This window comes from Gobius niger (genome assembly GCF_951799975.1).
Source record: "Gobius niger genome assembly, chromosome: 16".
Lineage (NCBI taxonomy): Eukaryota > Metazoa > Chordata > Actinopteri > Gobiiformes > Gobiidae > Gobius > Gobius niger.
The window spans coordinates 26530072-26544883 of NC_136867.1; the positions used below are offsets into that span (position 1 = coordinate 26530072).

At 41.6% G+C, this 14812-nt stretch overlaps 1 protein-coding gene across 2 annotated transcripts in view; it reads left to right on the plus strand.

The window, feature by feature from the left end:
* coq8ab (coenzyme Q8A-b) overlaps positions 1-14812 on the plus strand; it is a 30947-nt gene that overhangs the window by 15290 nt on the left and 845 nt on the right. For both annotated transcript variants that reach the window (XM_079573505.1, XM_079573506.1), the window contains exons 5-14: positions 1668-1739; positions 1818-1943; positions 6062-6147; positions 6344-6484; positions 8710-8791; positions 11071-11164; positions 11242-11383; positions 12820-12927; positions 13018-13083; positions 13152-13238. In XM_079573505.1, coding sequence (XP_079429631.1) covers positions 1668-1739; positions 1818-1943; positions 6062-6147; positions 6344-6484; positions 8710-8791; positions 11071-11164; positions 11242-11383; positions 12820-12927; positions 13018-13083; positions 13152-13238 — 1004 coding nt within the window. The remainder of the gene's footprint in view (positions 1-1667; positions 1740-1817; positions 1944-6061; positions 6148-6343; positions 6485-8709; positions 8792-11070; positions 11165-11241; positions 11384-12819; positions 12928-13017; positions 13084-13151; positions 13239-14812) is intronic.

Below are 14812 nucleotides of genomic sequence, written 5' to 3' on the forward strand. Positions count from 1 at the left end.
GCCTCTCCCTCTCTCCTCTATAGCTCCAAAACAGGTCAAGATAGAAGCTACCAAGCTCTTCCACGTTTTCCCTATTTAAATATGGTTACGTGAAGTGTTCCACTACAAAGTATAATTACACAAAATTAAACAATGTGGATTTTCTAAGCGGATAAAAGGGGGAACTATATTGTAAGGCGTAATAATACCAGGAGTAATTTGGCATCCGCACAGTAAAGTGAAGATTACTGCGCGGATTTCGAACTAGACAGGAGACAGGAGTCCTAAAGAACTCGTCTAAGGTAAGAACATATCTCAGTATGTAAAAACGGTGGCCTATTCCTTTAACCTTAGACTCTGATATGTGACTTGGAGAGTTACAAACTTCTAAAATGACACATCAAGAGCCAATGAATTGCTGAACCATCTAAACGGTGGTGATAGAAGTTGTCATCAGAGTTCATTCCAGGCACTTAAAAATAGGATCTCTTTCCCCCCTGGCAACATTTTGACATTTCGCTCGAAGTAAATTTAGTTGGGAGAAATTTGAGCGACCCATTTGTAGTTATTAGCCTTTCGCAAACGGTCATTGTTCGATCATACCTCATGGGAAACGTTGATACCGGACATTCTCTGTTGAAACTTATAGAGCGGGGCCTGTTTACCTTTCAAGCTCTTGGACCTTTTATTATGCATATTTTTTTTAAACTGGTGTATTATTTGACAGGGTTTTAAGGTTTTTGGATTGGTTAAGCACTTTCTTTCTATAAGATTACACCTTTATTAGACTGGTTCTTGTTTATGTCTCCCCCTTGACACTTGATTGGCCGAAAAACAGACATTTAAAGCAGAACTAAGTAACTTGTTTACCTGTAAACCCTTTCTTTAGTTGCTCTGGGGGTAATACAAGTGTTTATGGGATGATTGGAAGGTCTTTCATCTCCCCCTGGAGTAAAAAAAAACACAATTGCAGCTTTCCTGCACCGACCCGGAGGCCCAATACACACTAATAGAATCACGAAGAAGAAGCCCAACAGGCTAACGGGGAAAGCTAACTGCGGGCTAGCGTCACTTAAACCGCATTTATAGCCAAGTTTGAGTGAAAAAAATAATCTCCATTGTGTAATTGGATGTACATTATCCCTCTGTCCCTTTTGTCTTTTCTGTCAGCGTAGTATTTACTCTCACGGACAATTAATGAGTAAAAAAACGCAACTTGCTACGACACCTGCAGTGGCGCTTATGGCCTCTAGGGGCAAGAGTTACTTAGTACTGCTTTAAACAAATTGATTGACACATTCAATACGTCCGCATCTATATTTTTTACTCTACTTTTGTTGCATATTTTAAATACTGTTAAAATAATTCACCAACAATTTTAAGGCTAAGAAAGAAAGCAGAGTTTAAGTTAATGGCCTCAAACAACGTCCTTTACCAAATGAGGGACACCAACCTGTGAGGCCTGAAATTCATCTTTCATACCAGTGTTATATTCAAACTAGGGCTTTACGAACCACAATCACGCTGGGATGACAAACACAATCCACATAAACATTTGATTTGTCATGTATTCTGTAAAATACTGTATTTTCCGCACAAATCATTATTGAATAAATATTAGAAAGGTAAATTCTGCGTTGTCTTGAAAAGCTGAATAACGATAATGATGTGTGTTTTTTCTCCTCCAGGTCTTGCCGTTGGTCTGGGCTTCGGGGCTCTCACAGAAATGGCCAAAAAGTCTTTCAAACCTCAACAACAAGGTGGACATTTTTTACTACAGGACTGATTTGTTGTTTCCAGTCGCTCGTGAGTGTAATAAGTGTGTTTCGTCTGGTCAGGGGATAAGAAGGCCGTGATGGACTCCAGCCCCTTCCTGAGTGAAGCCAACGCCCAGAGGATCGTGCGGACTCTGTGCAAAGTGCGAGGAGCCGCCCTGAAGCTCGGGCAGGTGCTCAGTATCCAAGGTCAGAGCAAGAACAGACGGGTGGACGGTCGGTCACAATGTTTTTTTAAAGTAGTGAACGGCGATGGCCACTAGATGCAAGAGTCAATGGAGAACAGAAAAATAAATAAAAAACCAGTATGAGATGCTGCGTAAATCCTCAGTTTCGTCGCAAATCATATCGACGCCGCCCAAGAAGTGACTTCCTGTTTTGATCCAGCACACCAAAATAAAAGCACACAGCTCGTCTGATTGATTAGTTCAGCTTGTACTTGCAACAGTGGACAAATTCCAATAATATAATTAAATACACACATTTTAAGTGTTTTGTCTGTTAAATGGGGGGTATTATGCAAAATGGACTTTTTCAAGCTTTATATCATGTTATTATGTCGTTCCCTCATTAAAAACATGCCTGAAGTGTTGCCTTGGCACATTCACGTATTTTTGAGTAAACTGTAAAAACTCTGATGGCGGCCATTTTAGGGATAGGTTTGCCTGAGTCCTCCTAGGAACGCCCCCACCTCCTGGAGACGCCTCCAAGCTTTCATCACCAGCCGAGTAACCAACCACTGCTCCTCAGCAGAACCCCCTCCCCACTGATGCCACAGACAGTGTGTGGAGGGGGCGTGTCGGAAAGGGTCAGAGGTTCTTAAAGAGACAGAGGCCTATTTCAAGACATTCACTACAGCCATTTTGAGAGAGCAATTTTATACAAGTCAGTTATTCTAATTTACTGCATTTACAGACCAACAGAAGGTTTCGTCATCATTGTAGTGTGATATAGACTGGTGCTATGTGGCTGAAAAAAGCATAATACCCCCTCTTTAATAGGCAGAAAGAAAGAACTAATGAATAAGATGGTGCTTTTATTTTGGCGTGCTGAATCGGAACAGGAAGTTACTTCTTGGGCGTTGTTTTGATTTGAAGTTATGCACAGAGTCAATTATGAATAAACAACTTAGCCCCCACCTGAACCGAGCATATTTCCTCTTGTTTGGCTTTACCCAAATCTAAAAGCTTCTTTGGAAAAAAAAGTGTCAAAATAGCACTGAAAAAGAAAAGTGGCAGGTAGCGCAGCGGTTAGCGCCTCCACTTCACAGCTAGAAGGTCCTGGGTTCGCTTCCCACCAGGACGGGGCCTTTCTGTGTGGAGTTTGCATGTTCTCCCCGTGTCTGCGTAGGTTTCCTCAGGGTACTCCGGTTTCCCCGACCACTAAAAACATGTGCAATAGGTGAATCCTCCAGCCAGGTGATTCTGACCATCAGCCTGGCTCCACATTATGGAGACGGGTCCCCGGGCACTGCCGTCGACCACTGCTCCTTACGGGTTGCCCCAGCGGCATCGAAGGATGGGTTAAATGCATTGGACAAATTTCCCTACGGGGACAATTGAGTAAACAAACAAGCAAACAAACAACAATGTGATTTTTTTTAAAGTGACAACGCGAGGAAAAAGCTCTATCTAGATGTTTTGTAGGTCTTTGTAGGCTTTCAAATGAGGTGTTACATTGGCCTGTTGGCTGTGATCTTATGGATTTGGGTAACGCTGAACTGGTGAAAATGCGCTCAGTTTAGGCGGGGGTGAAGAGGTTAATCTCCATTGGTTCATGGGGGAAAAAATGCTTTATCTTACGCAAAAAATGAGTAAAAAGTGGTTGAATTATCAGATTTGTGCAGATTTTGAGTAGATTTGGACTTTATCACCGATGGAACAAGAATGATTTATTTTGCTTTTGACCTTTTTATCGCATTTCAATGTTTTTTTTGCCTTTTAAGTAAATTGTGTGAGTTTTCCTTAGGGCTAACTTATTTCAAGACAGTCCAAACCTACTCAAAATCAGCATTAACTGTCTTAATTCAAGCATATTTTAAGCCATTTATCTAAGGTAAGGAGATTTTTCCAGTGTTGGACCCTTTTTTATTACAGGTACTAAATGCTTTGGGACATAATGTACTAAAAACGTCTTCCTTCTCTCTATTAATAATACTGTATGAACTAGTTTCTGTTGGGACTTCCAGCCTGTCAAACACATCAGAGACACTTATTGTTCTCCATCTGTAGCGTTTCGTTGTTGGTCCATTAGCCGAATTTGGCTCTGAAGTCAGTTTTAAACCCTACAGAGGCAGAACATGTGGAGGAGAGTGAATTTGCTGAAGTCCACGTCTGGAATTTCTCCGTTTGTTTACGCTTGTGGGAAGTTCTTGATTTCGTGGCTCTGGGCTGTAAAGGAAAAGCGAATGGTCCGTGAGGTGAGGCTTTTTCTGCCGTCCCGTCTGTTATTGTTGCATAATCTGTGACTGACCAGAGTGCAAACAGATGTGGGACTCCTTTGGTTGAGACCGGTCTTCTTTGGCCTTGGAGCAGATTTAAACCAGAAACGACTCGATGTCTGAAAGTCAGTGCACCTTCAGGGGAGACACAGAGGACAGAGTTACAGAATGTGTTTAAAGATCCCATTTTACTGTCGTCATTATAACCATGAAGGAGTGACTTTCAGTGATGTATTGCTGTATCACATCGAACATACAATACATTCACTGACCATAAACTACCGGTTCTGATCTGGGGCTTCTGTGTCGGTCAGGTCCAGGTTCAGCAACACTATAGGCCCAAAAACGTTTTCCCCAGTTGGAAAAGGACCTTTCTCACCGGAGGAGAGTTGTGGAGATGCAGCAGTCTCTGCAACGACTCAGCAACTCGTATTGATTACGCACATACAAAGGATCTCACTGGTCTGGAGACGAGTTGGAGACTACTTGAGTTGCTGCTGGTCACAGATATGTCTCTGAGACGTCCACTGGAGAGTTGGCGAGTCTCCAGGTGGTCTCGGTGAAAACAAACGGGTTCAATTTCAGCTGAGTCTCCAAGAGGTCTCAATGGTCTCAAGCAGTTGTGCCAACGTTGTGAACATAACACAACATAATTTGTTGTTCTCAACCTGTGAGACATTTCTATGACATCACTGCAATGTCTCCGAGACCCATTGGAGACTGGAAAAAGTTTCAGCTGTTTGTTTTCCCAACATCCATCCATTTTCTTCCACTTTATCCTTGCCCGGGTCGTGGCAGCAGTCTCAGCAGAGATGCCCAGACTTCCTGATCCACACACACCTCCTCCAGCTGTTCTGGGGGGGACCCTGAGGCGACACCAGGCCAGCTCAGAGACATAGTCCCTCCAGCATGTCCTGTGTCTTCCACGAGGCCTTGTCCCAATAGGACATGCCTGGAACACCTCCAACGACCAGGAGGTATCCGGAACAGATGCCCGAGCCACCTCAGCTGCTCCTTTTGACGTGAAGGAGCAGCGACTCTACTCGGAGCTCCTCCCGGGTAACTGAGCTCCTCATCCAGTCTCGAAGGGTGCCACCCTGTAAATTACACCTATGGTCGTGAGCCTTTTCCAGGGAACCTTTCCATCCGTATCTGCTGAAAAAGCATGTCCTGAGTTCTACTGATCATGTTTAAGCTTTACAGGGTTATTTATTGCGTTTTTAACAATAATTTGGAGAAAAATGCAGTATTTTCCTTTTTTCCCTCAAAAATGTAATTCCTATTTGGGCTGCAGCTTTATGTAGCGTCTCGATGCTATTTATTGCTATTATATATATGTTTTTTGGCAACTTTTTTTGGTCACTGCATTTCCCACTGCAGGAGCCATGATGCTTGTTACACTTCTGTCTAAGATCTGCTTCTGCAAAGTGAGTTAACCTGCACATAGAGCAGTTCTGTCTGCATTAGAAGCATGTGAAGCCAGTAATAACACACTTCCTGTTCCTCTGGATCATGTGATGGAGCCTTGACCCTCGAGTGCTTTTTAAGGAATGCCTCAAACTCGACATGTTCAGCTGAAAGAATGTGCGTCTGTTCAGTCAGAGGTGAGAGGAGGCCGAACATGCGTGTGCTCTGTTCAGAAGGGATTTAAAGGTTTAATGCAGATCCCTCATGAATGTGTGTTTGTTTGTGTAATCCTTCATCCTTCATCTCAAGCAATGTTAGTTTTGCCAATATAGTTCTAGTCTTTAAACAAATACATAATATAGTTTTTTCTCAAGGTTTCTCCATCATGAACAATGCTATTAACAGTACTTTTTCATACAGTCCTATTATATTATATCAAGTGTGTTTTTTTCTTTTCCAGATGACGCCTTCATCAGTCCAGAAATGGCCAAAATCTTCGAGCGAGTCCGACAGAGCGCCGACTTCATGCCGACCAAACAGATGATGGTGAGAGAAAATCCCTTTAAACCGAATCCCTGCAGAGAGAGACCAGCTGAAAGGTTTCCCCCGAGTGTCTGTAGTTTCATGACTTTGTGTAGTTTCATGCTGTCGTCTGTCGTTGTAGTTTCACGCTGTCGTCTGTCGTTGTAGTTTCATGCTGTCGTCTGTCGTTGTAGTTTCATGCTGTCGTCTGCCGTTGTAGGGGGTGATCAGTGGGGATTTGGGTCCGGACTGGAGGGAGCGGCTCCAGCATTTCGAGGAGAAGCCGTTCGCCGCGGCCTCCATCGGGCAGGTGCATCTGGGGCGGCTCTGGGACGGCAGAGAAGTGGCCATGAAGATCCAGGTGAGAAAACTAACTCTGTACAACCTCCCGTTCCCACAAATGTTTATGTGAATGACTCATTCTGATTGTTTCAAATGGCCTTCACTTTGACATGAGCAGCGACTGTTTCTGACGTGGTTAAACTTTCATTTCTCGCCCTTGAATGTCTCTTCATATCTGTACTTATCAATGTTAGATAATGTTTTGTATACAGTGATAGTTATTGAATGTGTTGGTGCTTGTTTTAAATGTTGAGACGTAGCACTTTGTTACAGTAAACTGAACTGTGTGGGGTGCGAACGTTTGGGGCACCCTGGATCAAAATTTCTATTAAAGGAACAGGTCACCGTTTTTACATACTGAGATATGTTCTTACCTGAGCTTAGACGAGTTCATTTGTACCTGTCTGGTCTTGTCACGTGTCCTCAGCACAGACGGCGTTAGCATTTAGCCTCTCCTCCTCTATAGCTCCAAACCAGGTGAAGATAGAAGCTACCAAGCTCTTCCACGTTTTCCCTATTTAAACATGGTTTTATGAAGTGTTACACGATCCAAGTATAGTTACACAAAATTAATAATACCAGGAGTACTTCGACATCCACACAGTAAAGTGAAGATATTACTGCGTGGATGTCGAAGTACTCCTGGTATTATTACGCCTTACAATATAGTTCCCCTTTTTATCCGCTTAGAAAATCCACATTGTTTAATTTTGTGTAACTATACTAGGATCGTGTAACACTTCATGTAACCATGTTTAAATATGGAAAATGAAGCTAAGGTAAGAACAGATCTCAGTATGTAAAAACGGTGGCCTATTCCTTTAATGTGAATAATGATGAAGCAAAGGTTGTGTTGCTCCAAGTTCACACTCCCCAGTTTCTTCTCGCTCAGAAATACACAGAAATCGCCTGTTTGATGTGATCATAGCATTACAAAGTCTTTCAGATATTTGTCCACAGAACTTCATGACGAAAGTATTTCAACATTTTAGTCAAAGTAATAGTTTTGCTGACCAAAATTAGAGTACAGCTAAAGTAAAAGTTGATTATGAGACTAAAACTATGACTAAAATGTCCTGATGTTTTTGTCTGGTTTGAAAGAGCCTCAGATTATTTACATTTTCTGCCAAAGGAGCAGGTCTGTGCTTTATTCATGTGGGAAAAGCTCCATGAAGCAGAGGACCTTGATCAAATATGATAGTATTAATTATGATAAATGCAAATTTGACTTAAAGGGATATTTCAGGATTTTTGACATAGGGCCTCATTTCCTAGTTATCCAGAGTGTTGCTGATACCGGGAGATATTTTTTTTGTAATTCATGCAGTTCTTATGTTTGAAGAGTTTCGTGGCGCTAGGCTAGTGCAAGGCTAGTGCATTTCTATGGTATCAGCTAGCCTGCATTAAAAACACTCTGACCCGCTCCACCTTGCACCTGAGGCAAATCACTTATAACACCACTATTTTCTAGCAGATCACTCCGCCGCCGTGTAGCTTATACAAACACAAGCTGATGCTGCTCAAATATAAGTTCTTTTAAATGCAAAATGGTTAAAATGATTCTATGGACACAGACATTTATATGGTTAGTCTGGTGTTTTATGTGATTTGCCTCAGGTGCTCTGTGGAGCGGGTCAGACTGTTTTTAACGCAGGCTAGCTGATACCATAGACATGCGCTAGCCTTGCATTAGCCTAGCGCCACGAAACTCTTCAAATATAAGAACTGCATGAATTACAAAAAAAAATATCTCCAGAAAGCAACACTCTGGATAACTAGGAAATGAGGCCCTATGTCAAAAATCCTGAAATATCCCTTCAATTAATCTTATAAGCTATTTTAGTCAACGAAAATTAGACATTTAAAAGAATGACTCGACTAAATGAACACACATCATGGATTTTGAGCTGTTTAGGATTATTTCCCATTTGTAGACTTCCTCTTTTTAATTTCAGCCTTTTCACTGTTGCTTTTTCCTTCAGAATTTGATGGAAATGAATTGACTCCATTCTTCGTTCTACCCATGAAATGCTCCTTGTGCCTCTGTCTGTGATTCACCCCAGGTTTTAGGTTGAGCTTTCACTCCCGCTGTAGCTGCCGTTTGCAACTTCTTTGTAATCGGCTGAACATTGTAAAACTCGAGTGCTCAAATAGAAACAATGAATGAAGGAACATATTCCGTTTTCTGTCCATGGTGTGTTTAAACCTCGTCTCCTCTGACTCTCGTCTCCTCTTGTCTCTCAGTATCCCGGAGTGGCTCAGAGCATCGACAGCGACGTGCGCAACATCATGACGGCTCTGAGCTTCAGCCGCGCTCTGCCTGAAGGTAACTTTACTGAAACTCTTATCTGGGCCTGATAACGCCGGCTTTGTGTGGCTTTATTTACTCTGATACAACGAGAGAACAGGGACGTCACAACTGAACTTTTAACACCGAGCTGCGCTTCAGGAATCAGTGAGAATGTGTTTTTTAAAGGACAAAAACGACACAAGTGTGAATGAGCTAAATCAGTAATGAACCAGAGCTAAAGCATCACTGCTCCAGAACCAGAGGCTGAACAACTTAACTACTATTGCTATTGTTCTTGGTTTGTATTAACCCTTTGGACATCTATATAATAAAGTAAGAGATAAACAGTACTACAACCAGCATTACTTTAACCCTGAAAGTGGATTTTGTTGAGTGTAGAGCTATTGATAAACCTTAGATGGAGTTCAGGAGGAAACATATTTGTACAAGAACCTGTTGTTTTCACTAAAAATCATCCTGTTGTTTTCAGTAAAAACATAAATATGAAGAAAAACAAAGAAATAACCTTAACTATCCCTCAACACCAAAAAATTAGAGATCCGACGTCAAGTCTAGTGAAAAAAAAATGCTATAAAAGGAGTCCATATCACTCCAAATAATCCTCGATTTCTTCTGATCAAAAGTGTTTTTGTGAGTGCAGTAAGTTATTTAATTCAATATTCTTTCAGTTAATTAAGGTGCTTTCCTGGTTAGTACTGGTGAGTTCTAATATATCAAAGTCAGTGTCAAAAAGTAAAAGTAAAACAGGTTGTAAAAAATCCTTCATGAGCAATTTTTATCCGTCATGAATTCTACAGGCTTTTCAATCATGTGACTTTTGTTGTTACGGCGGCCATTTTGAATACTGAAGTCGAATGATGCAGTACTACAACAATATCTTTACTCAGGATATAAATCAAAGGCACCTGATCGACAGTGGTATTTTTATGTGCTCATTGCTCAAGCACGTTTATGTGATATAACCAGTTAGCATGCTTCCGGTTAGCATTTAGCTTCAACAGCTCAGCTCTGACCTCAAAAGAGAAAGCCCTGAAGCACAAACATGTAGCCTTGGATACAACATGTGACAGAGGTCAGAGCTGAGCTGGTACTGTAGAATTTCCTCAGTGACAGTTGCTAACCGGTAGCATGCTAACGTCTTGAGCAGCTTAAACACTGACTCACTGGTTATATCACATAAATGTGCTTGAGCAATGAGTACATAAAAATACCACTGTCGATCAGGTGCCTTTAATTTATATCCTGAGTAAAGATATTGTTGTAGTACTGCATCATTCGACTTCAGTATTCAAAATGGCTGCTTGTTAGATTGCTCATGAAAAAGTGGTCATTTGAAAGCAGTGTTAATTTCGTCGACCGAAATATTTAGTCTTAATTTTAGTCAAAGTGTCATTTTTGACGACTAAAATTTTACTAAAGCTAAATTAAAAGTTTTTCATGAGACTAAAACTATGACTAAAATGTCCAGATATGTTAGTCGACTAAAATAAGACTAAATAAAAATGAAAGGGAGAGACTAAAATCATCCAAACTTCCATTGACCGTCTGAAAGAGCCTCAGATCATTTAAATTCTCTGCCAAAGGATCAGCTCTGAGCTTTGTTCATGTGGGAGAAGCTCCATGAAGTCGAGGACCTTGATTAAATATGATTAGAATGAATATTATAAATGCAAAGTCGACTAAATTAGTCTTAAATTTAGTCGACTAAATTAACATGCAATTTTTGTCGACTAAAACTAGACTAAAATTGAAAAAAATGTTTTGACTAAATCTCGACTAAAATTAAACTACATTTTATTTATTTTTATTTAACCTTTATTTAACCAGGTAAAAAACTCATTGAGATTAATAATCTCTTTTGCAAGAGTGACCTCGCTGAGAGGCAGCAACACATCATAAAACAGTTACATCAAATATAATACAAAATATAAAATACATCTTAGGTAAAACAACAGCAACCATCACGGCTTTGTACACATTTTTTCAGTTTAGATTTAAAAGTGTTACGAAAGATCAGCTCACGAAAACTCAGCTCATTTTGCAGTTGATTCCAATCAGAAGGAGCACAATATTTAAAAGCCTTTTCCCCCATGTCAGTCCTTACATTAGGAACTGAAAGGAGGATTCGATCCTGTGAACGAAGGCTGTAACCGGTCAAAGACTAGACTAAAACTAAAATAAAATATGTTGTCAAAATGAACACTGTTTGAAAGTAACTTGTAACCATGGTGGACAGATGGGATGTCATTTTTATGTTGTTTTTATCTAACGCTGCTTTTCTTTGCTTTGTTCAGGGCTGTTTCCCGAACACCTGATCGAGGTCATGAGTCGGGAGCTGGCGCTGGAGTGCGACTACATCCGAGAGGCCCAGTGCGCCAAGAAATTCAAGTCAGTCTTTATTCAAAAAGCAGACTGGACAGTTCATATCAACAGAACATAGTGATGGTTTCATATGTTTTCCACAGGGATTTGTTGAAGGGACACCCGTTCTTCCACGTCCCGGAGGTGATCGAGGAGCTGAGCAGCCGCCGGGTCCTGACTCTGACTTTAGTCCCGGGGTTTCCTCTGGACAAGGCCTCGGATTTGGACCAGGATCTCAGGAACCAGGTACGAACCCAGACCGAGGGTGTTTAAACCTGAGGGAGCGGGCGAGGCAACTGATTTAAGTGCAATGATTTATTGGCAACAATGCTCAAATAAAAGTTTCACATTTATTCTTTTGTTAACCTCTTAACCCCAACCCATAATCGAGCACATTTTCTCCAGTTCGGCTTCAACCAAATCTAAAAGCTTCTAGAAAAAAGTATAAAAATAGCAACAAAACTGAGACAAGAATGAAAATGTTACAAACACCCATAATGATGTGATGAAAAAGTGACAAATAATTGAAAAAAAAGTATTAAAATGATGAAAAAGTGACAAAAAATTGCAAAAATGGAGGAAAAAATGGTAAATGGACTCAACTTATATCTCGCTTTTCTACCTTTATCAGGCCTAAAGTGCTTTACAGTAAGGAACCAGTCACCCATTCACTCTCTCATTCATAGATACAGACGGCATCTCTGGACTCGCCCATATATGGTCATGTTTGAAAACAGTTAATGGGGAAAACAATTTGGAGAAAAATCTAAACTTTAATTATTCAAAAACTACTTTAACAAATGCTGAATTATGAATATAGTTTTCTACTAAATAAAGATACAAAGACATAGAGAGGAGCAAAGTGGTTCAACAGCCCAAAAATACATTTAAAAAAACGGAGAACGCTAACATGATGCTACATGAAAGCATCGGGCTAATGCTAACGGTTAGCTAGCACTAGCTACAACTGCCGTTTTTTCACTTCTACTGAACAATCTGCTGTGAGAAAATATCCATATGGGCCCGATTTACACTTGACTTTATTTGTATGGGATAAATAAGTTCATATTCCACCAGAAAATGGCTAAAAAGAGTGAAAAATTGTGTTTGTCTAAAGATTCTATTTTCCCCCTTGGCGAGGCCACGCCCCCTTCTATGAGGAGATGCCGTCTGTATCTATACACCAGTGTACGCAGACACTGGAGGCAAGTGTCTTGCCCAAGGACACAAGAACAGTGTGTGCATTTGCGGGAGCTGGGATTCGAACCCACGACCTTCAGATCACGGGACGACCCGCTCTACCAACTGCTCCACCGTTGTCTAAAAAAGTGATGAAAAAAGTGGTTCGTAGGTCGTAGCTTTCAAATGAGGCGTTACTCTGGCCTATAGACTGTAACCTTTTAGATTTGGGTAAAGCTGAACTGGAGATTCAGGTTGTGGTGTTGCTGAAGCTAATTGGAGTTGGACATTGCCAGTTGTTAAAATTATACTTCACTTATACTTCATTACTTTTTTTTGTTTGTTTTTACATTTTTAAGTTGCTATGTTGTTGTATTGGCAAAACTGTGTCGATCAAATGGAAAACCTACGTGATTTTGTATTAATAATTTGGTGATTTAATGGCTAACAGTGAATATTATTTAAGAAGACTAACTGTTTTACTTTATGTGAATGTTTTCCAGATCTGTGAGCAGATCCTGGTCCTGTGTCTGAGGGAGCTGTTCGAGTTCAGGTTCATGCAGACGGATCCAAACTGGTCCAACTTCTTCTTCGACCCTCGAACGCACCAGGTCTGTCCGTATCGATCACTTCTCATATAAACACTCATCTTTATCCTTACTCGTGATAACCTCCCTGTCGTGTTCATCTGTTACCTACAGGTGGCGCTGCTGGACTTCGGTGCCACTCGTGGTTTTGATAAAGGGTTCACAGACTCGTACATAGAGGTGAGAGAGCGACACATGACCTTATGAACATACTCAGTTATAACGTGTTTGTTGTGTTGTTTGTTCAGATCATAAAGGCAGCTGCCGACCGGGACCGAGAGGGGGTGCTCCGGAAATCCATAGAAATGAAGTTCCTCACAGGCTTCGAGACAAAGGTCAGTGTCGGAACCAAAGGAAAATGTCCACATAAGTTCACTGTGAGTAGACGATCAGGAGCTGTTCTGTTTTGAATGGAAAAAAAGATAAAGATTTCTCCTCTCTGTCCATGGTCGTTATTGGGGAAACAGCTCCACCTGGTGGCCGTGTGTCAACAACAGCAACAAAACACTTCTTGCCTTTTCATATTTGACAAATAAATAAAACAAAACGTTACTATAATTTCTGGACTATAAGTTCTCATGAAGTGTTTGACCGCGCGCAAAGAGAGGCCTATATAGTTATGACACAAATTTAATAAAATAACATCTGCGACCTTCACCCACCTCGCCTCCGGTATCTGCGCACATTGGTGTATGAATGAGGGTGTGAATGGGTGAGTGGTTCCTTGCTGTAAAGCGCTTTGAGCCTGATGAAGGTAGAAAAGAGCTCTGTAAGTTGAGACCATTCCCGAGGGACGGCAGTCTTGAACCACGGGATTCGACGCTGTGTCGAAGCCACGAGCGTTTCAAAACGCGCATGTCACGTGACTCAGACTGAAACATGGCTGTTTCAAAGATACTTCACTAGGGGGCGTCCCTGTCGAATCTTGGTCAAACTACAGGGCTTTGTAGTGTTTTAGTGCTGTGCGTGAGGGCACTCAGAGGGCGTAGTTGGTAAAGCTGCTGCGCTTGTAAACATTGCTCGTCTGAGTAATGTGCGGTATGAAACCCAGCTCTGACACATTACTAAATGTCAATGAGGCCAAACCGCCTTTGCTCTGCCTGATCCCGTCAGACCTGGGAAGATAAGAAGAAGATCTTTATTTATATAGCGCCTTTCACAGACATGGTCACAAAGCGCTTTACATGAGACAATTGTACATTCACTCCATACTCGGTGGTGGTAAACTACGTTTGTAGCTTCAGTTTCCCCTGGGGGAGACTGTCAGAGGCGCTTTCGCGACTACACACGTCTGCGCCAACGGACCCTCTGACCACACACACGGACCCTCTGACCATGCACGCACGCACACGCCTATTGTGCATGTTTTTAGTGGTAGGGGAAACCTACGCAGACACGGGGAGAACATGCAAACTCCACACAGAAAGGCCCGTGCAGGTGGGAATCGAACCCGGACCTTCTAGCTGTGAAGCACGAGCACTAACCGCTGCGCTACCGTGCCGCCCAAAAGCAGGGAAGGGCCTGGCAGGACTTGGATGGGAGACTGTTTGGTAACACCAGGAAGCCAAATGTAATGAGTGAGTGGTTGGTGGTGGTCGGAGGGGCCGATGGCGCAGACTGGTCACGTCGCTTCCGTCAATTTACCCCAGGGCAGCTGTGGCTATAATAGTAGCTTCCCACCACCGAGTTTGGAGTGAATGAATAGTGTAATGTAAAGTGTCTTTGAGTGTCCAGAAAGGCGCTATATAAACCAATGCATTATTATTATCATTATTATTATTATTATTAATTTCAGTCAATCTGAACATCAGACCTCTAAGCTTTGGGTTAAAATAATTAACATGTATTTTATGAAACAGATTAGCAAAAAGAAGCATTGAGTTGGAGGAAAAACATAGAACATTTTTCC